Below are 27,072 nucleotides of genomic sequence, written 5' to 3' on the forward strand. Positions count from 1 at the left end.
TTCTCGAGTCTAACCAGTTTTTCACACTCTACCAGCATGGCTTCCGTAAAAACTTCTCCTGTGACACGCAGCTCTTAGTCTTTACTAACCACCTGCATGTCCTAATCGACTCTGGATTTACAATTGACTGTATATTTAAAGATGTTTCGAAGGCGTTTGACAAGGTTAGTCATGAGCTACTTCTTCTTAAGCTGAAACATTTAAATCTAAATCCTAACGCGCTTAATTGGATTCGAGCCTTTCTTTCTAACCAAACACAATTTGTTTCTGCTAACAATCTTTGCTCCCCCGTCCACCCGGTGCTCTCGGGCGTTCCTCAAGGCTCTGTGTTGGGACCTTTGCTGTTCTTAATTTTCATGAATGACTAACGTCTCATCAAAGGTATGCCTATTCGCTGATGATTGCGTAATTTAACAAAAAATAAGCAACGAAGACGATGTTACCTCACTTCAGGCGGATCTAAATAACATATTTACCTGGTGCCAATTATGGAACATTTGACGTAAGCATGTGGGAGGTAGTGGCCAGATACTGCACCAGGGTGGCCAATCCTTCTCTGGTGAGGGAGTGCGTTCTCGGCGGTGTTTGCCGGTGAGGCCGCACCCCAGGCCTCTTATTGCAGTTCCATCAACACGCGGATTTTTTTTTTAATCCGGTTGGGAACTTCGCGGTTTAAAAAAAAAATCCGCGGAACATGGGAGAGGCCTTTGTCCTGCAGTGGACGTAGTCAGGCTGATGATGATGATGATGATGATGATGATGATGAATTATGGAACATGGAGCTGATCATTTCTAAATGCAAAGCAATGCGTGTGTGCCACACTTCACTTCTTTGCCCACAGTATCATCTTAACGATACCTACCTCGAGGCTGTTTAATCTTACAAATATCTAGGTGTTCATATTTCAAATAACCTCACATGGAACCATCATCTGAAGTACATCGTTGCCAAAGCTAACCATAAACTCGGGTTTTTTCGCAGAAACTTCTAAATGGCACCTTCATCCCTTAAGAAGCTTCTTTGCAGTACCTACACTCGTCCATCGCTTGAATACGCAACATCCATCTGGGATCCTGGTGGCACTACACTAACACAAGAATTGGAAGCAGTCCAGAATCGTTCAGTTCGCTTTATCTTGTTCAAATATACCCGCACGGCCAGTGTTAAACTAATGAAATCTCATCTCAACCTTCCTGAACTCGCCATTTGGCGTAAAATAGCCCGGCTTAGTCTCTTCTATGAGCTTTATTATCATAAGAATAGCCTTCGCGAACGTTTTGTTAAATCCCCTCATTCATATCATTCAGAATCGATCATTAACAGAAAGTTTATGTTCCACAATGTAGAACCACAACCCATTTGCATGCTTTCATTCCAAGAACTACATCTCAATCGAATGTACTCCCATGATCAGCTACCACAATCACTGACACATCACGCTTTAAGTTTTTTTTACAAGACGTGTTTGGCGCTGCTTGATTTGAGCTTTGTGTTATATATATATATTGTGAGCGCTGATTGTGTTGCTTATAATTTTCACTTTCACCTGCGCATACAAAGCACCGTGATCATCATCATCGTAGCGGCTCGCTGCTTGTTCGGTTGCTGGCTCGCGCGTCTGGGTTGACAATAAAACGGTCGCTCCTTCGTACCTGACGTCGTCTCACAAGTGGTGGAGCGTGCTGTGATTCCCAAGTCCTCGTGCACTACCGGTCACCCCTGGAGCTCCGATCAGGTCGACGGCTGTGCTTGCCAACAGTGATGGCGCAAAACGACCCACCCCCTACCGCCTTCTTCGCACCACCCGCTCAGCCTGCTGGGCCTCACCACACCGTGAGTACCTCGCAACGAGACCCTCCAGTGTTTTCTGGCCTTCGCGGTGAGGACGTAGAAGAATGGCTGGACAGTTACGACCGTACCAGTGCTTGCAATTACTGGGATGAGGCACATAAGCTGCGCTATGTACCCTTTTATCTGAAGGAGGTTGCTAAGACGTGGTATCATAACCACGAACGCGACTTTCCTGATTGGTCAGCATTCACGGTGCAGCTGCGTCAAATATTCGGCACTTCTACAGGACGCTCTGAGGTAGCTAAACAGAAGCTCGCTACCCGCATCCAGGGGCCTGACGAATCGTACACATCGTACATTGAAGACGTTCTGGCCCTCTGCCGCCGCGCCCAAAAGGACATGCCGGAGGCCGATCGTATTCGGCAAGTAATGAAAGGCATCAACTCCGTCGCCTTTAATGCTCTTGTCATGCAGAGCCCGACAACAGTTCAGGACATTATTACCACCTGCCAGCGCCTGGACGCACTTTACTCAATGCGCCTTCCACACGCCTCCTATGACACTCGTCTTACTGGCGAGCATGAGCTGCGAGCTCTAATTCGCACCATAGTGAGAGAGGAACTTCACAGCCTTGTTCCTGCCAGCGCACCGACTTCACCTGCCCGCTCACCCCCTCCTAACCTGCGGGAAATTATAAAGGACGAATTGGCGTCGATGACGAGCGTCGCACGTGCCCCGCCGCCTGTGCCCTTACATGTGCCTACGTATGCCGAAGTCGTGTCACGGCCTCCTCCACCTACTCCACCTGTAACTACGGACGTCGTATACGACCATTTGGCTGCGATGGCAGCCAAGGCACCACCACAACCACACTTCCCTGCCTGGCGCCCTACGCGCCCCGTCTGTTACTACTGTGGCATAAGAGGACATATCTCCCGCTTTTGCCGTCGGCGCCAGCAAGATGAACGACGAGGTTATTCTTCGTACGAGAGTGACCGGGCTGCGCGGTCTGACCCCTACGTTCCAGGAACCTACATTCCCTCGTCACGACGTTCGCCTTCGCCTCCTTTGTCCCACGGTGAACCTCGTTCTTCCCGCTCACCCCGCCGTCGTTCACCATCGCCCTTCCGCCGTACTACTTCGCCTTTACGTTCTGCCCTGATGCCCCTCGACAGCCACTCGGAAAACTAGCAGCTGCAGTTTTTGGAGGAGAAACTGCCTGTCGTCGAATTGTCCCAATTCCTCCTGCGCGCCCTGCAAATTTACTAACTGTTTGTGTAGAAGGCATTTCGGTTGACGCACTCGTGGACACTGGAGCAGCCATTTCGGTCATTGATCGCGAACTATGTCATCGTCTACGAAAAGTGCAAACTCCATATGTTGGTCCGGTGTTATGTGGTGCTAATGAAAATAGAATTTACCCTATTGGACAATGCACTGTTCGTGTTCTGATCGACGGAATTCGTCACCATATACAATTGGCTGTGCTTTCTTCATGTGCTCATCCGATTATATTGGGCTGGGACTTCCTGTCAGCCGCTTCCGCTGTCATTTCGTGTGGTCCGCCCGTTATTCGCATTACGGACACTGAAAATTCTAGTGCTTACGATTTTTCGTCGCCTCACCTTGTTGCAGCTGCAGACTTTGTACTGCCCCCGGCCCAAGAACGTATCCTCACCATTATATCCAGCGATACCATTGACGGTGACGCAGTGGTTGTCCCCGATCAGCGCTGCATTTTCCGAGGAATCGCCATCGCATGTTGTCTAGTGCGGTTTTCGCGTGGTCATGCCAGTCTCACCGCCTACAACACGACAACAGAGCCACAACTACTGCCAGAGGGGTCCACTGTTGCCAGCCTTATCGACATAGCACCGGTATGTGTCGTCACTGTATCGTCTCTGCCGTCAGTCGCTAAGTGTACGCCACCAGGAGGCTCATCTAATGCGCTTAAAGCCACTTTGAGTCCATATCTCACTCCAACGCAAACTAATGACTTAATGGCCCTTTTAACAAAACACAAGACTTGTTTTGACGTTTGTTCGGATGGCTTAGGTCAAACTACGGTGACCTCTCATCACATCGCCACAGACGGTTCTCGTATTATCCGCCGTCGCCCTTACCGCGTGTCGTCTTCAGAACGCAAGGTCATCGAGGAACAAGTCAATGACATGCTCGCACGCAACGTTATCAGACCTTCCACAAGCCCTTGGTCTTCTCCTGTTGTCCTAGTTAAGAAAAGGGACGGATCAGTGCGATTTTGCGTTGATTACAGGGCACTAAACAAAATTACGCGCAAGGATGTATATCCTATGCCTCGAATTGACGATGCACTTGACACCTTACAGGGTGCAGAATATTTCTCAAGTCTCGACCTACGATCTGGGTATTGGCAGATCCCGATGCATGAGTCTGATAAAGAGAAGACAGCGTTTGCTACTCCTGATGGTCTCTTCGAATTCAATGTGATGCCTTTTGGGCTCTGCAATGCCCCAGCCACATTTGAGCGGATGATCGATACGGTGCTGCGTGGCCTAAAATGGAAGACCTGTCTTTGTTACCTGGATGACATCGTCATCTTTTCATCCAGCTTCTCGCAACACCTAGAACGTCTAGACGAGGTGCTCACATGTCTAGCCAAAGCCGGTCTCCAGCTAAATACCAAGAAGTGTCGGTTTGCGAGCCGCAGCATCAAAGTGTTAGGCCACGTTGTCAGCAAGCTTGGCATCGAACCTGATCCCGACAAAGTGGCCGCTGTGCTGCACTTTCCTAAGCCCACCACGCTCAAAGACCTTCGCAGCTTCCTCGGCTTAGCCTCTTACTTCCGCCGTTTTGTCCGTGATTTTGCCACTATCGCGGCTCCTCTTCACAAACTCCTGACCACAAGTGCATCATTTCTTTGGACAGATGACTGTGAAGCTGCTTTCCAGACCCTGAAGCGATGCCTCACGTCAGGGCCAGTTCTTCGCCATTTTGATCCCACAGCCCCTACTATATTACACACTGACGCAAGTGGGCACGGAATCGGCGCTGTTCTGCTGCAGCGTGACCAGGCTTCACAAGAGCAAGTCGTGGCTTACGCGAGCCGTACTCTCTCCCCAGCGGAACGCAATTACAGCATCACTGAACAGGAATGTCTCGCTATCGTATGGTCCGTGCAAAAATTTCGCCCCTATTTGTATGGCCGCCGCTTCACGATCGTCACGGATCATCATGCGCTCTGTTGGTTGTCATCATTAAAAAACTTGTCAGGACGCCTCGGTCGTTGGGTGCTCCGACTGCAGGAGTATGACTACAGTGTCACATACCGGTCGGGCCGCAAACACCAAGATGCCGACGCTTTGTCACGCTGTCCGCTGTTGCAAAATCATGACGCATCTACCTGCTGCGCAGCACCTCCCAGCCAAGAGACCACGCAGATGACCAGTCTTAGTCCCATCGAGCCCACTGCACCGGATGACTTCCTTCAATCCGCAGACCTCACCTCGCTCCAACGTGCAGACACATACTGCCGTACAATCATCGATCGGCTCACCGGCTCATCTCGTGCTCCCAACAGCCGCTTGCGACGACAACTCACGCGTTTCAAACTTCATGACGGAACGCTACTTCGACAAACTTACCATCCTCTCGGTAGCCGATGGGTCCCGGTCATACCTCGCTCACTTCGACTCCAAGTCTTAGAAGCCTTTCATGACGACCCGACGGCTGGCCACTTGGGTTTTCATAAAACCTACGATCGCATTAAGACTCGCTGCTTCTGGCCTGGCCTCTCCACTAGTGTTTCCAGGTACGTCACTTCCTGTTCATCATGTCAGCACCGAAAACGTTCGACATCTCTTCCCGCCGGCCCTCTACAGCCTCTCCCGTGCCCATCCGCTCCCTTCGAGTTCGTCGGCATAGACTTATACGGACCCCTTCCGCTTACCGCCGCCGGTCACCGCTGGATTGTTACTGCCGTAGACCATCTTACTCGCTACGCTGAGACGGCAGCTCTTCCTACTGGAGCTGCCAGCGAAGTAGCCGACTTTGTTCTGCGTGCCATTATCCTGCGCCACGGCGCCCCTCGTGTTCTCCTGAGTGACCGTGGCAAGACATTTCTTTCTCGTGTGCTCGCTGAAGTTTTACAGGCCTCTGACACAATCCATAAGACCACCTCGGCATATCATCCGCAAACCAATGGTCTTACTGAGCGTTTTCATAGAACCTTGTCAGACATGATCTCTATGTATGTCCAACCCGATCACAAGAACTGGGACACAATACTACCTTTCGTCACGTTTGCCTATAACACTGCCATACAACGCACTACAAGTTACAGCCCGTTTTTTCTTGTGTATGGCCGTGCACCATCTTTTGTTCTAGACACCAGCTTTTTGTCCACGCCTTCTGTCCCATCTGCGTCCCTTCCGGAAGAATTCGCTGCCCGTGTCAACCACTGCCGCACAATCGCCCGCGCCAACACCTCTACCATTCAGGCCCAGCGAAAAGTTCGTTGTGATGCGACACGTCGAGTTGTGTCATTCTACCCAGGCGACGAAGTGCTCCTCTGGACACCTGTTCGCACACCCGGCCTCTGTGAAAAATTCATTCACAGATACCTGGGTCCTTACACCGTGCTTGAACGAACATCGGCCGTAAATTATCGCGTCGCGCCGGTTACTTCGGCTTCTGATCGCCGTCGTCGCGGGACCGAGATCGTCCATGTGTCTCGCCTGAAACCTTATATCCAGCGCTCATACACTTACTAAATGAACGTCTTGCAGACCGCTTTCGTGTAGGGGGGAAATAGTGTGAGCGCTGATTGTGTTGCTTATCATTTTCACTTTCACCTGCGCATACAAAGCACCGTGATCATCATCATCGTAGCGGCTCGCTGCTTGTTCGGTTGCTGGCTCGCGCGTCTGGGTTGACAATAAAACGGTCGCTCCTTCGTACCTGACGTCGTCTCACAATATATATATATATATATATATATATATATATATATATATATATATATATATATATATATATATATATATATATAATGTGTGTGTTTTTGTGTCATGTCCTCGTTGTTTTTTTGTTTTTGAGATTGTCTGTTGTTCTTTGCTTAGTGCTTGAAGATGTGCTATCTGCATTATCGCTACTGCTACGTTGTCTTTGTTGACGTAGTTTATATATGAAGTAGTTATGTACTATTCTGCCAATTATTGAAATTTCATTCTTGTATGTACTTATCAAGTGTTGTTCCCATTTTTTTACATGTAAAATGCCCCTCCCCTCTGTAATATGAAAGCCCTGAGGGTATAATAGATAAATAAATAAATAAATAAATAAATAAATATGACGACTTCCAGCTACGATTACCAAACTAACGGCGTCACAGAGCGCTTCCATCGAACTTTGACCGGTATGATATCTATGTATATCAACGCCGACCACACCAACTGGGAAACCAGTCTGCCATTCGTGACTTTTGCGTACATTACCGCTACGCAGTGCATCACGGGCTATTCCCCGTTCTTTCTTGTCTAGGGCCATCAGCCGACATCTCCGCTCAACATCATCGTTTTTGACGTCCCTGTGAACTCGTCATCGTCATCGAGTGAGCAATGAATCTCTCGCCTGGCCGATTGTCGCCGACGCGCCCGCCTCAATACACAGGCAAGCCTAAAAGAGCGGAAGACTCGCTACCATGACGTCCACCACGGAGTTCCCTTCAATACTGGAGACGAAGTACTGTTGTGGACTCCAACGCGGTTTCCCGGCCTGTGTGATAAGTTTCATTTGCGTTTCATTGGCTCTTACACTATAGTCGAGCAGGCGTCTCTTGTTACCTACCGAGTAACCCTTGTTGCCATGCCTTCCGACGGCCGTTTTCGTGGTACGGAGGTTGTTCACGTGTCGCGCTTAAAATCACTCGTGCGACGTACACCCCCGTCATAAACAGCGGTCACATTGGGCGCTTCCGGGCGAAGGGGAAATCAGTGTAAGCACAATATTCACAGCGTTTGGCCTTCATCTTCTTCCTCTGTATATAATCATCATCACAAAAAACGTTGTCTTTGTTCGAAACGTTGATCAGGCGATTCGGCCTAATAACCGCCATCGAGACCCAAACGCTGGTACAGTCTTACAATTATAACAACTTTTTTATTTCCATCAACGATAGAGAAGACTGCGGGTAAAAGTTGCTTGAGACACAATTAACTTGATAGAAGGCCCACACCACCCTCTACAATGAAGCAACGACGGCCCACATGATGACACAGAAAAAAAAATCAATTCGAACATAAACAGTTACATCAGCTTCACTATTTTAATATGCGAGTCTAAATTGATGAAATGGTCACGCAGTGTTCTTACAGAAGTAAATGGTGTTTCAAGGTTTGATTTATGGCATGAGTTCAAAAGGGTTGGTAAGGTGCAAGATATTTGCTGCACAGAATAATTTCTCCGTGCAATCAACACCTTCCACTATTCAAATAAATAAATAAATAAATAAATAAAGATAAATAAATATAGATAAATAAATATAGATAAATGAAATAACAAACACAAAAAATACATACATAAATCCTTCTCAATATTCCCGCATTCCCCGCATTCTCAAACGCTTTCACTTAAGAAACGCGCACCTCACGCCCCTCAATAGCAAGTTTTTTCTTTTTTCCTTTTTTACGTGTGACTGACCATCGTATACACGTGCAGGGTAATGCACAAGAACAATGATGAACCATGCTGCACATGTGCGAAGATTGAACAAGTGATGCTAGACCCCACTACTGCCCCACAAAATAAAAAGGAAAACATATTAAAACCCAGAAAAGGCAGCTCCGATTATTAACATCTTGCTTAAAAAAACAGATTTTTTTAAACAATTACATTAATGACTCGTTAATACAACACTTTAATTTAGTTCTAATAAGTATGCTTTCAATGATAAACATACGCAGTTGATTTGACAATTCTTCTCAGAAGATGCATTTACGTAAACCATGGTCTCCCTATGTGTAGTGGTATTTATAACGCGTAAACACACAAGAAACGGAAGAGAAACAGACGAGCGCTCTGCCTTTCGTTTCTTGTCTGTTTACGCGCTCTTAATACTTCTATGTTCAAGTACAAACTCACCCAAATTTCAGTGCTTTTAAGCACCGCTATGCGCGTGTATGAGTGTTTATAGAGATTACTACAACCAATAAGATAGTTTCTCTAAATATTCGGATGCAGACGAAGACCGAGTCTTGACGTGTAAGAAGCGCTCAAATGAAAGCGAACCCTCACAGGCACGTGCAAGGCCTGTATTTTGTGGACTCTGTTGCCTGCACAACAATTATTTAAATTTTACAGACGTCTTCGCACAAAAAAATAAACTGGAGAGGTTAGAGCACTATTCCAGTATCTGACAGTGAACTTAATCATCTGTCAAATTTAAGAAAAAAAAGAAAAAAAGTTCAAGTAGTCAACTCACAAAGTCACTGTTTAACTTCAGTTCTGTTTGTCGTTTACTCGGGAGGGACAGAATGTGCACTTGCTACTAAACTTCGCTCATTTGGTAAACACGAACAACTGCTGCCTGTAACTATTGCTACTGTGATAATGGCAACGGCGCTATGTTTTTGTTACAATTTATAACCGCACGGAAAAAAAACAACTCAGTGGACTGAGGAGCAGGTAGAGTTTTTCGGTGGTTACTGGCAAGTTTATTATCCGTTTCTCGCTCCTTCCAAAAGGCGATATCGGTTAAGGCTTTATTACGCTTCTATGCTCATTCGATAGATACGCCCACACAATTGATTTTGATGTTTTTCGCGCAACGCACAACGCAGTCGTGCCAGTGCACCGCTGTTGCTCTGTCTTTAAGAACATCTACATAACGGCTTGTCCAAAATGAATGCAGTGCGCCAAAATCATCATGCTTTCATATTGGTTCAGGAAGCGTACGAATTGACGTGTCTATGTTCTCGCGTAAGAGCCAGTGAAGTGCCGGCGAGTGCGACCGGCGGCTGTCGGTGAGGGGAGGCGTACCTTTGCACAGGGTGCATGTTTTTAGGGAGCGGCGGAACAAGAATCTACTCATTCCGCCGCTCCCTAAAAACATGCACCCTGTGCACCACGAGCAACGTCGACGACAGCGTGCAAAAACTCTCGAAAAACGATTTTCTACTTCTAAAGAAGTGCTCTACGTTGACGCTGCCGAATACAGTACTCGTCCTTTTTTCGCCCTCTCAGTTGTGAATTCGCTAGGTCAGATATCTGCTGCTGCTTCTATTTCTGCTTCCTCTTCTGAGGAGGCGGAAGAAGCAGCCATAGCTCTGGCCCTTACAGTTCCAAATTATTCACTTATTATTAGTGATTCAAAAACTGCCATCTACAATTTTGGAGCGGGTAGGGTGTCCAAAACAGCCCTCTCCCTCCTTTTGGCCCATCCCCCGCAACAAGACACGGCTTTAATATGGACTCCCGCGCACGCGGGCCTTGCCGGTAACGAGGCGGCTCACGCCAGCGCCCGAGGATTTACGTTCCGGGCGCAGGCGCTGGAAGAGCCAGGCCCCGTTTCGACAACGGCACCGTTTGCTGCGCGGGATCGCCTTTTAACATTTCACGACATCTGTAGTCACTACCGCCTTGGTCGTTTATCCTTACCGCCGCTAACGTCGAAATCCATACGAAGGCGCGAAGTACTGTGGCGACAGCTGCAGACTCACACCTTTCCTTCTCCTTACATTCTTCACCTCATGTACCCTTCTCTTTACCCGTCCTCCTCCTGTAAATATTGCTCCGCACAGAAAGCAAATCTTAATCATATCATGTGGGGGTGCCCTAAGCACCCCCCTCCACCGTCCCTTCGAAAACTAATTAGTAATGAGGAGCAGTGGGAGGCTGCCATGCGCAGCTTGAAACCCGACGTCCAGGAGGCCATCCTGGGTTGGGCAGAGAGGGTTGCGGAGGACTATCGAGCGTAGCAATCTCTCCTCATCTCTCTTCCATTGCACCTTTCCTTTACAAAGGAAAAATAAAGTTTATACCTACCTACCTTGGTGGAAGTGCTGCCAGTGCGCCGCATCGATGTTAGTCGCTTCTTGCGCGGACTACAAACACAATAAAAAAGGCTTAATTTAGGTTAAATGATGCCGCAGCTGTGCTGTATTGTCATTTTTACTCGTCAAAATTGTGTATTCTGAAATCTAGAAGCGCCGATAACACTTGTACGGGCTCGTTCGGTAAGACTAACCATTGGTGGACATGTCAGCCGACATTTTCCACCGTCATCACCATTGACTCGCCACCACCACCACCATCTGTCATCATTTTTTCCACTCTCGCCGTCATCAGCCATTATGCCCGCTACAGTTTCCACCATATTCACTAATATTTCCACCATATCCACCAATATTTTCACCACATCAACTATTTTTCCACCATATCCACTAATGATTCCAACATCCACCAACCCAGGATTTTCAATAGGGATGGCATAAAGGCACCAAATCTCGGACAGCATGGATCGGCCGCCTTGTAAGGTCCACCTTCGCAGGAACTCATGGTATCCACACTGCGGATACTGTAGCCGTCGAGTTAAAATAAGCTAAAGTGCAAGCAACAATAATGATTACATTGTTTCAGCCAGATTACCAAAGCTACAATGGCTTGGAACATAGAAAAACTAAATATATGCCAGCCCCCCCCCCCCGACCAGCTGAACACGTGGCGCCATCTAGCCGGCCATAGTGAACCAGACAATCACAACATTGTTGTTGCAGAAACATTGTGCATTGCATGTCTGGTGCGAAAATCGCACAGTGGCGTTATTACAAATGAGTAACCTTTTATTCATTTTCAAAGCTCCCCACAGAGGTCCTATGCCTCTCCCCCCCCTTTTTTTTTCAATAAAGGACTTTCCATCCATCCATCACCTCAAAAACATTACGCGTAAGCCAACACGTTCATGACTGTGATTGCACGAAGTGTCACAAGATCTCTACACTATCGTTACAGCTACCTTGTCATTTTGCCGCAACGGTCATTCATTCCTACGTAAGTTAAATGCAGTTTAAATGCAGTTAGCATCACCATTTATGGTTTGCGAAAACTTAAAAGCATATATGTTTACGTATGATGAGCTCAAAACGTAGGAAGAGGCACGTTCGGGTAGGACGGTAAAAGCAAACTGGTATCCGGTAACACGTTAATGTAAAGAAGTATACGTACAAGCTAAAAGTTACACAGAGTTACACGTTACACCGTTGCTCTTTCGTCGCGCTTGTCAGACTACGACCGTCCGTCTGGATCGCTTGGCATCGACGGTGCCGGCTTCAGTCGCAAGTGTGACGCATACGAAAAAGTTGTTTTTGTTTCGTGTTTATAACTGTCGTATTATTTGAAAATGATTTATTGAAATTAGTTTACTTCATGTCACTATGTAAGTTTAACATTTTAAATCGTAAACACAATTAAACAATGCTTACGTGACAATAAAGACGCTATGGCGCTGCGAGCGCGTGTGACCTTCGTGCGGCTTGCGTTTGCGTGCGCGCCTCTATATTCCAGTTAGGTATGGCTTGGGTACGCAACCCCACGTGCCCCCAAGCCCGCAGCGCCCCAAGAGCTTGCGTACCCAGCACTAAAACTCTCTAATGCTTGACGGCGTGGGTGCGACTACGGAGCAATTAACCCGCATATGAGAAGCGACGCTCCATGTGGGAAAACAGCCAGCCCGAACAACGAACAGCTTGCGTCGAGACGCGATGCTCGCCGCAACCGGGACCATTAGCCAGGCCACGTCCGTCGCTGTGCCGAACGGATGACAGCGGAGGTGCCTCGCCGAGATCCACGATGCTCTCGGCAAGGAACAGAACAGCAGGCCAGGCCGCGCCCCGAGATGCGGTACTCGTGCCGGCAACGCCACCCAGCTGGTAGTTGGACGGCAGTAGCGGGGAGAGCGGCGTTGACTGGCTGGAACCTGGATTGCCTGCGTCCGACGCTTCGGCGCGCTGTCTTCCGTCTGCCGCTGCTTCGGCTCGTCCGCAGCAACGAAACTTACCGCCACTTAATGGTCACACGTGGCCCAATTGTGGCATGCCACCTATATGGGCCACCACAGGTCATCAGCTGATTGGCTTACATCACGCGCACAGTTGGCTTGAAATCGCGAACGCCGTGCCCCGCACTTTCGTCGTTGCCATCGCTTTTTCTGTGTCACCACAACAGCAAAACGCGAACTGCGCCACCATTCAACACGTTTTCGTTGTGCCGTACAACACTGAAATGCTGTGACCCGCCACGGTCTTCTAGTGGCTAAGGTACTCGGCTACTGACCCGCAGGTTGCGGGATCAAATCTCGGCTGCGGCGGCTGCATTTCCGGTGGAGGTGGAAATGTTTTAGGCTCGTGTGCTCAGATTTGGGTGCACGTTAAAGAACATCAGGTCGTCAAAATTTCCGGAGCCTTCGACTACGGCGTCTCTCATATCATATGGTGGTTTTGGGACGTTAAACCACACATATAAATCATTCAATCAATCACTGAAATTCTTTGTTATTGGAATTGTTAAAGTTGCACTTCGGGAAAGTATGAATGATCACAATAAATAAATGGTAAGTTACACAATTCACTGTGAGACAGAGGAAAATGAACATTTTATTGTGTTTGTTCAGCTGTCCCGCTGCATATGCACTGTTAACGGGGGATTTAATGCAACCGCGTATTTTAATGTTCGGATACCTTTCTAATCAGTGATGTGAAGCTCTCCTAAAATAGGGCAGTACTGTATATCAAGGTCAGGCTTCCGAGAGGAGAACGAGAACGAAAGCACAAGGAGATTAGCCAGTTCCGAGACAGGTGGGCTAATGTGCTGTGAGTTCTTTGGAGTCAGAAAAGTGACAGAGAAGTGCAAATAAGAAATAGAAAACAATAATTCGATACAAGACGCTGCTTCAAACGTCTGTCTGGAAGAAATGCTACAACAAAGTGTCGACACTTGAGATCTTTCCTTCGACAATGGGTGCTTGTCGAGATGAAGCTATTGAATGTTATTTTCGTTGCGAAATAAAGCACGTACGCTCACAGAAGTGATCACCAACCGTTTTCTCGCATGTACGGTTTCACGTGACGGGCCAATTCAATCCGAAATGAGTGCTGTGACGTGTGTCCCGGCAGTTCGTCTTAGCTGACGTGAGCCGGTCTGCGAGAAGGCTTTCTCCCTGTTATCAGCGCCCGGTCAGAAGCGAAAAGCACGACGCTGTCATGCAGGTGTGCCTGGCCGTTTGCTGTGGCTGAGTTACGATGAACTCGACGAAAGCTTCGCGAACAACCCTATCGTTGAGCCGGTTTGAACAGCGTGAGACGGCGCCACTGTAGCCGTTCTCATGAAGTCAACCTCTCGCTTATTGCCACCTACATGAGGTTGGCGCAAACCACTGACAGTTCGGAAGCGTGGGAAGGCGTTGCAGCAGTCGTTCACAAAAATGAAGCACTTGGACTGCCTATTTCGAGAGGATTTCAGAACTCTGTAACGGAAAGCAGCCATGCACTGCTGCTGACGTTCGTGTAAAAGACCATCTCCCCGGAAGAGCGCAACTTTCGCTCTCCACCGAACTCTACTTCATCGCCCGGCGTTGCCTTCAAGGCGTGGCCGGGTGCGTCGTTGTGAGGTGCGCTCGTGCTACGCATTGGACATTTTTGCGTGTGTTCGTCATCAGCCGAGTGGTCCAATAGCTGCACCCTTTCTGGTGGGCGGACCACTGAAACTTCACGTCACCTGATTCGCGGGAACAGTGGTCACCACCTTCTTCGGAATGGCGTGTACAGGAAACAATGGTTATAAAAGCCGAAGTCATTTTGTAAATAGAGCTGAATCTGAGCGGAATCTCTGCTGAATCACTGCACAGTTTCATCTTTCTCAACATGTAAATAAACATCCGTTAACCTCTCAACGAACGCGTCCCCTCACTGGCGAAGATCGGCTATGCTGACGTCGGCGGGGAGCCAGCTACCCTAAAGAAGCCCGCCGTACCCTCCATCGATCTCGAGCCCTTCACAGTGGGTACTCATGAACGCCATTATCACCAACTAGCGGCACAACAGCGTCTTATTTCCAACGGTCGATGAAGCCGTAGACTTGGGCTCCAGCGGCTCGCGTCGTAGGGTGGTCATCCGCCTTTCAAAACGACTAGTTTCTGTATACCATGACTTTGACATAATGCTGCCGCAGCGGCGCCCACACGTTACCCAAGGTGGGGAATCGTACATGGCCGATTGTAAAAGCAAGACGGCAGCTAGGACGTCGCTTTACAAGGCGCGTACGTATTTAATCGAAAAACTTCCGATCGGGGAAGGCCGAGAACGTTTAGCTTCACAAAACGTTGAGCTAGCCGAACTGATTGCCAATATATATAGAACCTTTCCCAAGGAGGACATGCAAGGGTGCTCACCACTGCTTCGCCCTCCTCCTCCTCCTGCGGCAACTGCGGTGGCGGTGTGTACGGCGAGCGAGGCCGGCGAATCCCAGCAGCAGGCGGGCGAGCTGCGCCGTGGGCGGCTCCCGGCCGCGAGGTTGGGCAGCGAGGGCCACCGGCGGCTCGACCAGGACTCATGGCAGCGAGCGGCGACCTCCGGGCACGGCACCTCGCGCCCACCTGCAGCACAACAGACATCAGTCACAACACTGGTGGTATCTCCAGAGGAGAGTAGTCTACAGCTCGTTTCCTCGCGGGTGAGTGGGATAAATAAAGATGGTTATTAAGAAATCGCAGCTATAGGCACGCCACGCACTGGTACATCACATATCCGGCTCACATGAAGGCTCTGACGGATGCCTGTCTAATCGGGTCGAATCGTTCAATCAGAAGATGAAAGCGTCGACCACAACAGGATAAAATAGATTTAATATGACGTTACGGCCCCCGTTGTGGTACCAAAACTTCAAATGACATTTTTTTGGTTGTCGTAGGCGCTTTCGTCTTATCCGGCTGCACAGATTAATCGACTAACGAACATAATTCGAGAAATATAGGAGACAAGGGAGCGGCCAGGGCGATCCCCTAGTGCAAGTCTCCAGTGGTCATTGATGTATGCTTAGCTTTATATACGCGATTTCAATGACTTAAACGGCGCGATCAACAGACGATACATGACGAAAAAAGAACACACACAAACACTGACTTCCGAAATGACTTTATTCGCATAAAGCAGGTTTAGTTCATATACACTCTGAAAAATTTTTACACCCTAAAAGGTGTCAAACGGGTGTACGCAACAAAAGCACCCACATGAACACCCTTTTAAGCCTCATTTTTGAAATGTGAGGTGTTTGTAAATAAAACACCCTCAAAACGCCCCATTTACACCCTTATATTTGGGGTGTAATGAGCAAGGCTACAAATTATTGATTGATATGTGGGGTTTTACGACCCAAATCCAGCATACGATTATGAGAGACGCTGTAGTGGAAGGCAACGGAAATTTCGACCACCTGGGGTTCTTTAACGTGCACCCAAAACTGAGCACACGTGCATACAAGGCTACAAACGCACGACATTTTCGGGCTGTTTTGCTTATACTGTTAGTATACGTTAACCATCTTGATACCAGCAAGGCTCCCACTACTAGCTGCTTGCGAGTCTAGTAATGAATCGAAGCAGAAAGTAATGTGACCGAAACGCAGTTTTCATCGATAAAGCACGCAAACTACTATAAGATGGAAGATACATCAGGAGCGACGCTTGTTCAATAGAGTAAGGGTCTATTCTCCTGTACCTGTTTCTTTAATATGTGTCATTTGCCTGATTAGTCAACACTCACAAAGTACACTGATTTACCTGAACAAGGTAATGTTGCGCACATTGGTGTAGCCATGCATAGAACACTCCCCCCTCCCCCCGTCCGCCATAAGATCGAAGCTTTTAAAGCTGGATACAAAACGATCACCACCTGCAAAAAAAAACAGCACAGTTGTTTAGCCATAACCACCACGTCAGCAGGCCATCAGGTTCCTTAAAAACGAACATTGACATCATGTATTTTTAGCAGGCACGTTTTATTTAATTACTGTAGCGAATGGTCATCTTCATGTGTCCTCAAGAGTGCGTCATGGAAATTAGGAAGAGGACATCGTCCATAAAGAAAAATGCAGAATAAGAACATTTCGGTGACCTTGACGCACCCTTGCTCACAATGATGGGAGCCTTGTGGACTATGGACTAAATTGCGAACAAAGCTCTCCTCAGGGGAGCTGAAACTCATTCTCTAGATCTCTCTCTCTCCGTTTTTTTTTTTGTGGATCCCCTTCTTTTAATTTCTGTAACTTCCCCAGCAGACGTGCTTCGGTCAAAGCCTTGACTTTGTAGGTAGTGAGAAAACAGCATTGATGAAATATTCTCAGCCGGGGTCTTGTTCCAAGGACTGCAAGCTAAGTACAAATGTATTGCCGCAACATGAAGACAGAAGTAGTAATTAACAGGTTGAGAAAGTACCAGCAGGTCAGTATTTTTATTTACTGCCTGCCAGAGCGTTCCTCTTCTTTCTTGTTATTGCTTGCTGTATAAAAGCGTGCAGATGTGCGTATGCGCTGTCGTCTTCGTCTTCCTAGCCGTACGCACGTGGCAAATGTTCTCATCAAATAGTGTGACGGCCGATGCATGCAATTTTGCAATGTATTTACCGAGATAAAAGTGCTGATAAAATATCGTCTGCGTGACCTTCAATGTGCAGTACCTAAAGACCCATAAAGCTAAGCAAAAAGCATCAGCTTAGCTTTTTACCCAAAAACATTAGGTTGGGGAAGGTGCGCTAAACATTGCTTCTGAATATTACAAAGGCGCGTTCTGACTAGTAGTTCGTGCTGGCCGCACTGCACCGTCACAATATTCATGGCGATTCAGATGCACTGTTAAAGAACGAGTATAACGCAAGAAATCGCTGCCGCAAAAAAAAAAAAAAAAGCAGCGCCCGCGCTATCAGCAGAGGGCCGGAGCTAGCGTTAAACCGCATCTAGCCGGTCTGAGAGCGCTACAAGCTGCCATCAAGTCTGGTCGCTTAGACAACCTTGGCTCCCGCCTTCCTCCATGGCTGCCCGGTATTGCTGCGCGCCGGGCGCACAGTGCGGGAAAGAAGTCGACATCGTCTTATATGTCAATGCGTGCGCTGGCGAAAAACCCTCCCGTGTGTGTGCGTGTGGTGCGCGTGGCTTCTCGATCGGTAGAGTTTACTAGTCGGTGTTTAGTTTGAAATGTGCCTGCGCTCTGTGCTCCATCATTGTGTTCTGTCAGTGCTAATTATTGCGAAGGTGCACCATCTTGAAGACTGGACCTTTGAATTCATATTGTGGAGCACTCGAAGTGAAATAGGGAGTACCGCTCTCACGTTGTTCCGTTCAGCCCTTTGTTAACAGCACGAAAATAACGCCTTCAAACAATCTTGTCTTCAACTAGTTGATGACAAACAGCATTTATTTACTTAGCGAGAATATTTGTCCGAACTGTTTTACGGGGATGATGGCGAAGTGTGATTGTGGGCAAGTTTCTTGTTGTTTGTTTAGATTGTTTGGAGTACAAAGCAGAGTGAACGTGCGCCCCTGAGATTCAGTGAAGAAATTCAACAGACTTTTGCGGTGCCCTTTGCTGGCAGCCGTTTTTAACGGGACCCGCTCGTGATGCACATCAATTTTAGTTCACTAAGAATACACGTGTGAGGACGGCACCGGTTAGCAGTAAGCATCAACCGTATCTAAGACGCATATACTTGGGCATGTTGGTAGTTAATTTACTCTCTTTTTTTTTATTGCACAAAGAGACCGAGAACGGAAAACAAGGGCGTGGTGTGCATGTCGTTCTTTTCGGTTCTTTTTATTTTGTGCGGTAATACTACCGTGATAACTCGGGTTCATGCTTCAGGTGACAACACAGCATATTGCTTCGCGTTAGATGCGCCTCGCGAAGTTTGCCTACTTGCTAATACATTCAATTTCGTTAAATTTGTCTTCACCGGTATTTTCGTTCACCCGCAACGTAGCGTGACACTGCCGACAGCCGTGCCTATGTAGTGGATCGAGCATCGAAGCTGGACTTTTGTTTGAACAGACCTTTAGTCTGTGTGTGCTCGAATTGCCTACTTGAACAGTGCTTGTTTGAACATAACCGCTAACGTTCGAGTACATTTTATTCAGATTGTTTCCATCATGTGTAACTTTCAAAATATTCTTGTTATTCAGAGTTTTATTGCCATCGCCTCGCTTTGGCGTTTAACTTCGCTAAGTACTTCAGATGTTAAAGGTATTTTCGCTATGTGAAACGTATTATTAGTTTTTTGTTGCACAAAACACTTTAATGTTATACATACTGCACGGTATCTAAGCATGTGTTGCAGCCAAAATGTAAGACTGGGCAGCATATCTATCTGGGAACACTACACGCACAGCCACTGAACAGCCTACGCTGCATCGGGAAGGATTTATGCTTTCTCACCCTGACAGCATGATTGAAACAAATGGCCATAATTTAGCAGTATGCAATGGTCATTGAGTGAAAGTTACAGGGTCACTTTATTCGACATTCGACAAAAAGTTTTTGGTCACGTGGTTGCCTTTCAAACTTTCCAGACTGTTGTTTGAGTGTTGTTTGTGAAAAAAAATATTTTACAAGTACCGCACCTTTTTTTATACCAATTTTGGTACATGTTAAGTAAAGAAGCTTACGTAAGGTGTTTGAAACTCAGCAATATTATACAAATCCTCGGCCACATACGTCTGCAACAATTTAGCCAAAGTGTGTTATGTTTGCATTTTCTGATGGCTATACTGCACTTTGTATGAATATCTCAGCTGTGACTACTTACTTCACAGAAAAGATAATTTTTTGAAAATTATTTTTAGACATCTTAAGCTGTTAACCTCTACGAGAAAATGATCACTTATTTCACAGAATTGTCATTTTTGTCCGTATTGAGACGCAACTTGCACCATGTGGTGGTCCAATTAAAAATCACCTTTTACCTAAATTAAAAGCAAATAAACAGTTCTTTGTATGTGACAAGTTTCATCATTACAATTTCTATTTCAATGAATAAAATATTTTTTGAATTTTCCCATCAACGGCAATGGGGAACTTCGAGGCGTCGGCTGCTGTATGACCAAATGGCGAACGGGGAACTTGGAACTTCAAAAATCATTTAGGGGCAAAGCTCTTGAGGCCGTGGGTCATTCCCTCCTCTGTAGTGGTACTAGTATTATGTAGCCACTTGATGAGTTGCACAATAGATAGCGTTAGTAGTTTTCACAGCATATAAACGGGCAAAATGATGATTCTTGGGGCGAATCGTTCGTCCGTACATGTGTGCCTTCGTCCGTTCGTCTGTGCATCCATCTGTCCGGGCTTCCGTGTGTCGGTCTGTCCGTGAGTCCGTCCGTCTTTCTGTTCGTCCATACTGGCGTCAGGCTGTCAGTCCATCCGTTTGTGCGTCCGGACGGACGAACGCTGCGCCCCACTCACCATCAATCACTCCGTGGATATGCTGTGATCTTTTTCTCAAAACATACATTGCTGTTACAAAATTTGGCACATGAAAAGAACTGTTTATTTGCTTTGATTTAGGTACAAAGTCTATTTTAATTCAACCACCACATGGTGCAAGTTGCGTCTCATTATAGACAAAACAATTATTTTGTGAAATTTGCGATTTTATCTAGTAAAGTTTGACAGCTTAAGAGGTCTAAATTATTTTTTTCTCCAAATATACCTTTTGTGGGTTAAGTATTCCCTCCTCAGATATTCATTCAAAGTGCAGTATTGATATAGAAAAATGCAGATATAACACATTTCGGCTACATTATTTGAGGCGTATGGGGTCGAAAAATGGTAATTATATTACTGAGCTTCAAACACTTTACGCAAGCCCTTCACTTAACTTGTAGACCAATTTGGCACGGAAGAAGGTATACTTAGGAAACATTTTTTTTTTCACAAACGTCCAGACGAGAATCTGGGAAGTTCAGGAGGCAGCCACGTGACCAAATAATTATTTGTCTGCGAAATATTCTAGCAGTTACCTTGTTTAATGCAGTAAAATCAACGCGATTTTCTTTTCGAATACATTTGCGGTGGTCACCAAAATGGCTGGGACGTCTGATGAGGATTGACACAATAGCCAATTCTTCCATTATATAATCGTGTCAATGTCCGCCCATTTAAGAACACTAATATCATTCGCATTTTAATACGTAACTGTACAGTACTTAATTTTACAAGTTACCTGAACTGAATACCTTCTCAATGCACATACCGTCATGTATGCTCAGTGGCATTGTGCTTTTGTGCAATACAGATTAAATATGTATATGTTGTTGCTTGTCGTACTGTATTCCTTTTAATAAACTAATCGAATGAGTGCCATGGTAGATCTGCAGAAATACACATGCAGCTGTGTTGATGCATACTTAAGCATAGAACTTGACATTCACTTAGATTGGTCGTTGCATGCAGCTAATGGAACATTATCAACTTGGAGCAGCACCTTTTTATTTGCCTGCGCGAGCAAGATGAAAGGGTAAAGTAGGGTTCATGTCTACGGCACGAAAGGCATAATGATTTTGCTACAGTGCGCTTTTTATGGCGCTTATTGCTCAGCATACCTTTTCTAGCATTTCTCACTGCATAGGAGCCCGATGTCACTGAATATGCTTGCTATGCACTTAATTTACACTTATACATAAGAAAGCAGTTATGCATGGTGCACACTGTATGTTGCACTCTTTGTGAAATTTCAGTCATTGTTCCTTGTGTGTTTATTTTAGGTTTCTGGGATTGAATTTTCTGCGCAGGAAGAACAGCTTCGCGCCACTTCTCTCCATGGCACCAGTCATCTCAGCAGCTGAAGATGATTGTGCAAGCAGCAGTGAAGAGTGGTTTTGCAGTGAGAAGTATACCAACACTGGCATTACATTAATACAACCCCAATCACATTACCTTGTTGAATGTTCTCTTTTTAATGTCGAAATTTATACTGCGAGATGTAATAGGTTGTAAATGTGACTCCAGAAACTCGCTTACTCTTTCTACGTATTTCTTTCTATTGTATAGGTGTCAATCAAACGCCATACGTCTCAGCCATTTGCCCGACTAGCGCAAATGTTTTGAAAGTTGTGGAGATTTATTGTATTGAAAACAATGAATTTTTAGTATAGAGAGAAAGAAACTTGGTCCCGTGACATATTTCAAAATTTTACAGAATGCCATCAGAGTCCTGTTTGTCAGAATATCAGTTTCTTATAATAAAGGCAGATGTTAACATATGGGCTTAATTGTTTTTGCTTCGGCGTTATGTTCGGTTGGACCTCACGCTACAGGTTACTGTTTGCACTACTGTGGTGTGTGTGTGTGTGTGTGTGTGTGTGTGTGTGTGTGTGTGTGTGTGTGTGTGTGTGTGTGTGTGTGTGTGTGTGTGTGTGTGTACCTTCCGCGTCTTTGTGTCTTTGTCGTTTACGGCCCAGTCTACGTACACATATATACACTGGTCTCATGCAGCTCATTCAAGACCAAGGCACCCTGTTTTATAAGCTGCATGCATGCAGGTATAAGTGCAGTGGGGGACACCAGTATCTTCCTTCTTCCATGTCAGCCGCAGAGAAGGTTCATATATGCTTCTCCCTGAGAACAATTGACGCTTGGAACAGTTGGTGATGAATATTTGATGGAATGAAGTGCTGTTAACGGTTCTCCTCAACACACAAGTCTAAGCGTCACCTCCAGTGTCTCCGCTTTTGTTGCCCGTTAATTGCGCTTCATTTGATCAAGTATGCTCATCCGTATAACTGACATCGTTTCAAGGGGGTTTTCAGTGTACACCCAATTCGCATGGGTGTAGCTTCATCCAACACCCATAGTTTAGGGGTGTTCATAAACACCTATTAAAGTAGGGTGTAACGTTTCTTTACACCCTACGTTTCCAGGGTGTTTCTAATCACCTCATTGTTTAGGGTGTTCCTGGACACCTTAAAAGGGCGTTGGCCATAGGACAAAACAAATACACCCTTATGAATGTAAAAACTTTTAGAGTGTAGGCTGCAAATTAACAACACTGAAGAATTCAACATGTAGCGTACGCATCATGTACGTGGGAGTGAGCCATCTAAGAGTTCCATTTCGTCCCTTAATGGTGATGTTGAAGAAGAGCTGACAGAGCTTCTTGAGAGGAAAAACGCCTCAGTGAGTTCCGTTTCTATTCTGGACTTGACCTATGACAAGATCTTGTTCCTTTCTAGCTGAGGCAAACAGCTCTTTCTATCTCATTCCTTGCAATGCAGAGTGATGTTGCCACCCGTGCTGGTGCGTAAAAAGGTCGCTTGAGCTGCTCTGCACTCTCATCGACACACCTGCTGATTTGGCGTAAAGAGCGACCACACGAAATGGAGTTGGAAATGCAATTGGTGAATTGCATCTGATGCTTCCTCTTGCATGACATCTCTACTTTTTTTTCTTGTAAGGAGTGGGCCCGCAGTTAGAAATTTGCAAGGTGCGGAGAAGACTGCTCGTATTGCTATGCGGCCTTCCTAACGTTGTGGCGAATCACAGAAGGTGGCTTTCAATCGACGCATTTCTCAGGGCACTCGCACGTACTGATGTGCACCTGTTGCTTTTGTTTACTTTTATGTGTTATTTGTGAACCTACAAATTTGTCCATAAACAAAGGCAGGTGGCTGTTCTGCGCTTGCGTGTGTATTCCTGTTTGCAGTTTAAAATGCTTTGCTTCATCTACCAGAACCTCCTAGGCCTCCAAGTCAGTTCTACCTCCCGAGGCTCCCAGGCAATGCCTGTACCAAAGCTGAGTTGTAAGTTGGTGGCCTAGACGCACATTGAGCTGAATTTCCTTTGACTACTTGCAACAGCAGCAGGTGCGCAAGATATCTGCCTCGAGAGTTGAATTCGTACTTGCGCCGCGAGTTTCGGCTTGCTTTGCAGAAAGCTCATTCCACGGCAAACGTCTGATCCATGTTGGCGACCATCTCTAATGTATTCGAAGAATATCGTGCTAATTTATTGCATTAAAAACAGTGAACTGCTAGGATGTTTCAGAGAAAAAAATATTGTAAGGGGTGGAAGGGGCACATGGCTGCCTTCTGAACTACCTGTTATGTCGTTTGGGTGTTGTTTGAGTCAAAAATTTGTTTTGAAAGGACTACTCCTTCTTTCTACACCAAAGTTGGTCTACATGTTAACTAAACGTGTTTGTGCAAGGTGTAGAATTCAGTGATATTACTGCATTTTTACCGGCACATACGCCTCCAAGAATATACCCAAAATGTGTTATATTTGTACTTTTCGTGCTGCAATAGTGCACTTTATATGAATATCTCAGTAGTGAATACTCACTTCACAGAAGGTATGTTTTGAGGCAAAAGTTTTATTAGACCTGACAAGCTCCTGAAACTTACTAGGAAAATTCACAAATTTGACAAAATTGTCATTTTTGTCTATATTGAGATGCAATTTCCACCATGTGGGGTCCAGTTGAAAATCACCTTTATACTTAAATCGAAAGCAAATAAACAGTTCTTTTAGTATAACGAATTATATTTTTACATTAATAGTTCCAAGAAAGAAAATACGACAGCTACCACCTTAAAATTGCTTATTGTCGGCAATGTTAAAGTGCCAATAATATTTTCTTCCTGGAAACAAAAAATGTAATGATAACATTTGATACATGAAAAGAACTGTTTATTTTCTTTCAATGTAAGAACAAAGGTGATTTTTAATTCGAACACCACATGGTGCAAATTGTGTCCCAATAACGATAAAATTGACAATTATGTAAAATTCGCGAACTTTTTTGTCGTAAACATTTTTTCCTCATAATATACCTTCTGTGAAGGAAATATTCACTACTCAGATATTTGTGCAAAGTGCAGCATAGTAATAGAACAAATACAAAGACAACACTATTTGGCTAAATTATTTAAAACGTATGTGCTAGAAAAATCGCAATAATATGGCTGAGCTTCGAACACTTTACACAACCACTTTTACTTAACATGTAGACCAAATTTGGTATAGAAAGAGGGAGCGGCACTTTTAAAGCAGTTTTTTTCTATAAACAACACCGAATCGACATTCCGGGAAGTTCAGAAGGCAGCCACATGACAAAAGCTATTTTTCTCATGGAAATATGCGAACGTTTTGCTGTTTTCAATGCAGTAAATTAGGACAATTTTTTTTCAAATGCATTTGAGATGGTCACCAAAGTGGCTGGGACGTTTGGCATAGAATGACCCAGAATGAACACAGCCGTGAGGCTCATCCCTCTGATGATCACTAGTAAGAAGGCAAAACATGCCACTCGGCCACAGCAGGTACTTAGAGAGAACACGAAAAATCCGAGCTCACTCAATGACAGCAAAGAGAGCATTCCTCGCCTCCACAGCACAACGAAGCAGCGGTTGGTCAAGATCGATCGCTTACCCATCAGTTGGACAATGATTGCAAAGAATACTCGGTGCACAGTATTTTCTCGGGTCAGTATACCTTTTTTCTGTTATTTCAAATAATATATAGATTATGAGGCTACCGATAGCTTCTAATCACTCATCATTATTATCATCAGCCTGACTATGTCCACTGCTGGACAAAGGCCCCTCCCATTGTCCGCCAGTCAACTCGGTCTTGTGTTTGCTGCGGCCAATTTATACCATCAAACTTCCTAATCTCATGTGCCCACCTAACCTTCTGTCTCCCCCTAATCCGCTTGACTGGGAATCCAGTTAGTTACCCTTAATGACCAGCGATTATCCTGTCTACGCGCTACATGCCCGGCCCATGTCCATTTCCTCTTCTTGATTTCAATTATGATATCCTCAACCCCCGTTTGTTCCCTAATCAAGTCTGTTGTCTTCTTGTCTCTTAGGGTACACCTATCATTTTCTTTTCAATCGCTCCCTGCGTCGTCCTCAATTTAAGCTGAACCCTCTTTGTAAGTATCCAGGTATCTGCTCCATAGCTAGGTACGGGCAAGATGCAGCTTATATACCTTCCTCTTGGCGCATAGCGGCAATCTACCAGTCATGATTTGAGAGTGCTTGTCAAATGTGCTCCACCACATTCTCAATCTTCTAGTTACTGCAATCGCTAGGTATGGCTCCGCAATTATTACCTGTCCAAACAGACGTAGTCTTTCGCAACTTCAAGTGCACTATTACCTACCTCGAAGCGCTGTTCTCTTTCAAGGTTGTTGTTTGTTAGTTTTGTTTTCTGTATATTATTTTAAGACCTACATTTCTGCTCTCCTTGTTTAACTCTGTAACCATGAGTTGCAATCCCTCCCCTGAGTTACTCAGCAATGCTATGCCATCGGCGAAGCGTAGGTTACTGAGGTACTCCCAATTAACTCTTATCCCTATCTGTTTCCATTCTAGGCCTCTGAAAACCTCCTCTAAGCACGCGGTAAATATTATTGGTGAGATCGTATCCCCCTCGTCTTATATCCTTCTGGATTTGTATTTTGTCGCTTTCGTTATAGAGCACTGTGGTGGCAGTTGGCCCCCTGTAGATTTCTTCCAGGATGTTTGTATATTGCCACGTTCCATTTCCCAAGTTTTTGTTATCGTTCCAAAACACCACACGATTCTCGGCGCAAACCACGCCTGCAGGTTTCTAGAATGTTCCGGACTGTAGTAGATCATTTCGATAATATCACGCCCACTGTGCGAACGGCACAGATTGTTCTGGAACCTACGCCACCGCCAGCGATAACGCTAGAACATTCGACGGCAAGGGTATAAAGGCCAACGCGCTTCGCCGCTTGTGAGTTGTTGATCAAAGGCCGACGCTGCGTTCGCCGCTATCAGTCCGAGACTGCTACCTGTGCAAGACTGCTTCTGTAATTAGACTTTCCCTTTACCGGGCACAGGTTCGCCCAAATAAACAGTTAAATCCCAACACAAAGTTTCCTCTCTTTGGCCACGTCACGACCCCGTGACATCTGGTGGAGGTGCTGCTTCGTTCATGTACCGGACGCCCCCGTCAAGCCGTGAACCCAGCCCCCATCGCGGAGAAGACACCGACGCCAACCAAGAGCAGCGAACGAGCCGCCGACAGCAAGGTCTCCCACCGGAGTACGGCCTTCTACAAGACAAAGCGCGGAAGACCAAGACCATGACCTCGACTGCAGCGACAATAACAACCGGAGCCTCCCAGCCCGCGATCGTCATTCATCAACCCAGGGAACCACCAACGTTCCATGGCTCATCGTTTGAAGACCCGGAAACCTGGCTAGAAACATACGACCGTGTGGCCGCCCTCAACCACT

General features: G+C 46.1%; 1 protein-coding gene across 1 annotated transcript in view; it reads right to left on the minus strand.

Moving 5' to 3' along the window:
- LOC119162950 (muscle calcium channel subunit alpha-1-like) overlaps positions 1-27,072 on the minus strand; it is a 1,445,695-nt gene that overhangs the window by 1,155,101 nt on the left and 263,522 nt on the right. Inside the window, exon 2 of the mRNA XM_075882643.1 lies at positions 15,213-15,416. Coding sequence (XP_075738758.1) covers positions 15,213-15,416 — 204 coding nt within the window. The remainder of the gene's footprint in view (positions 1-15,212; positions 15,417-27,072) is intronic.

This window comes from Rhipicephalus microplus, unplaced genomic scaffold (genome assembly GCF_043290135.1).
Source record: "Rhipicephalus microplus isolate Deutch F79 unplaced genomic scaffold, USDA_Rmic scaffold_13, whole genome shotgun sequence".
Classification (NCBI taxonomy): domain Eukaryota; kingdom Metazoa; phylum Arthropoda; class Arachnida; order Ixodida; family Ixodidae; genus Rhipicephalus; species Rhipicephalus microplus.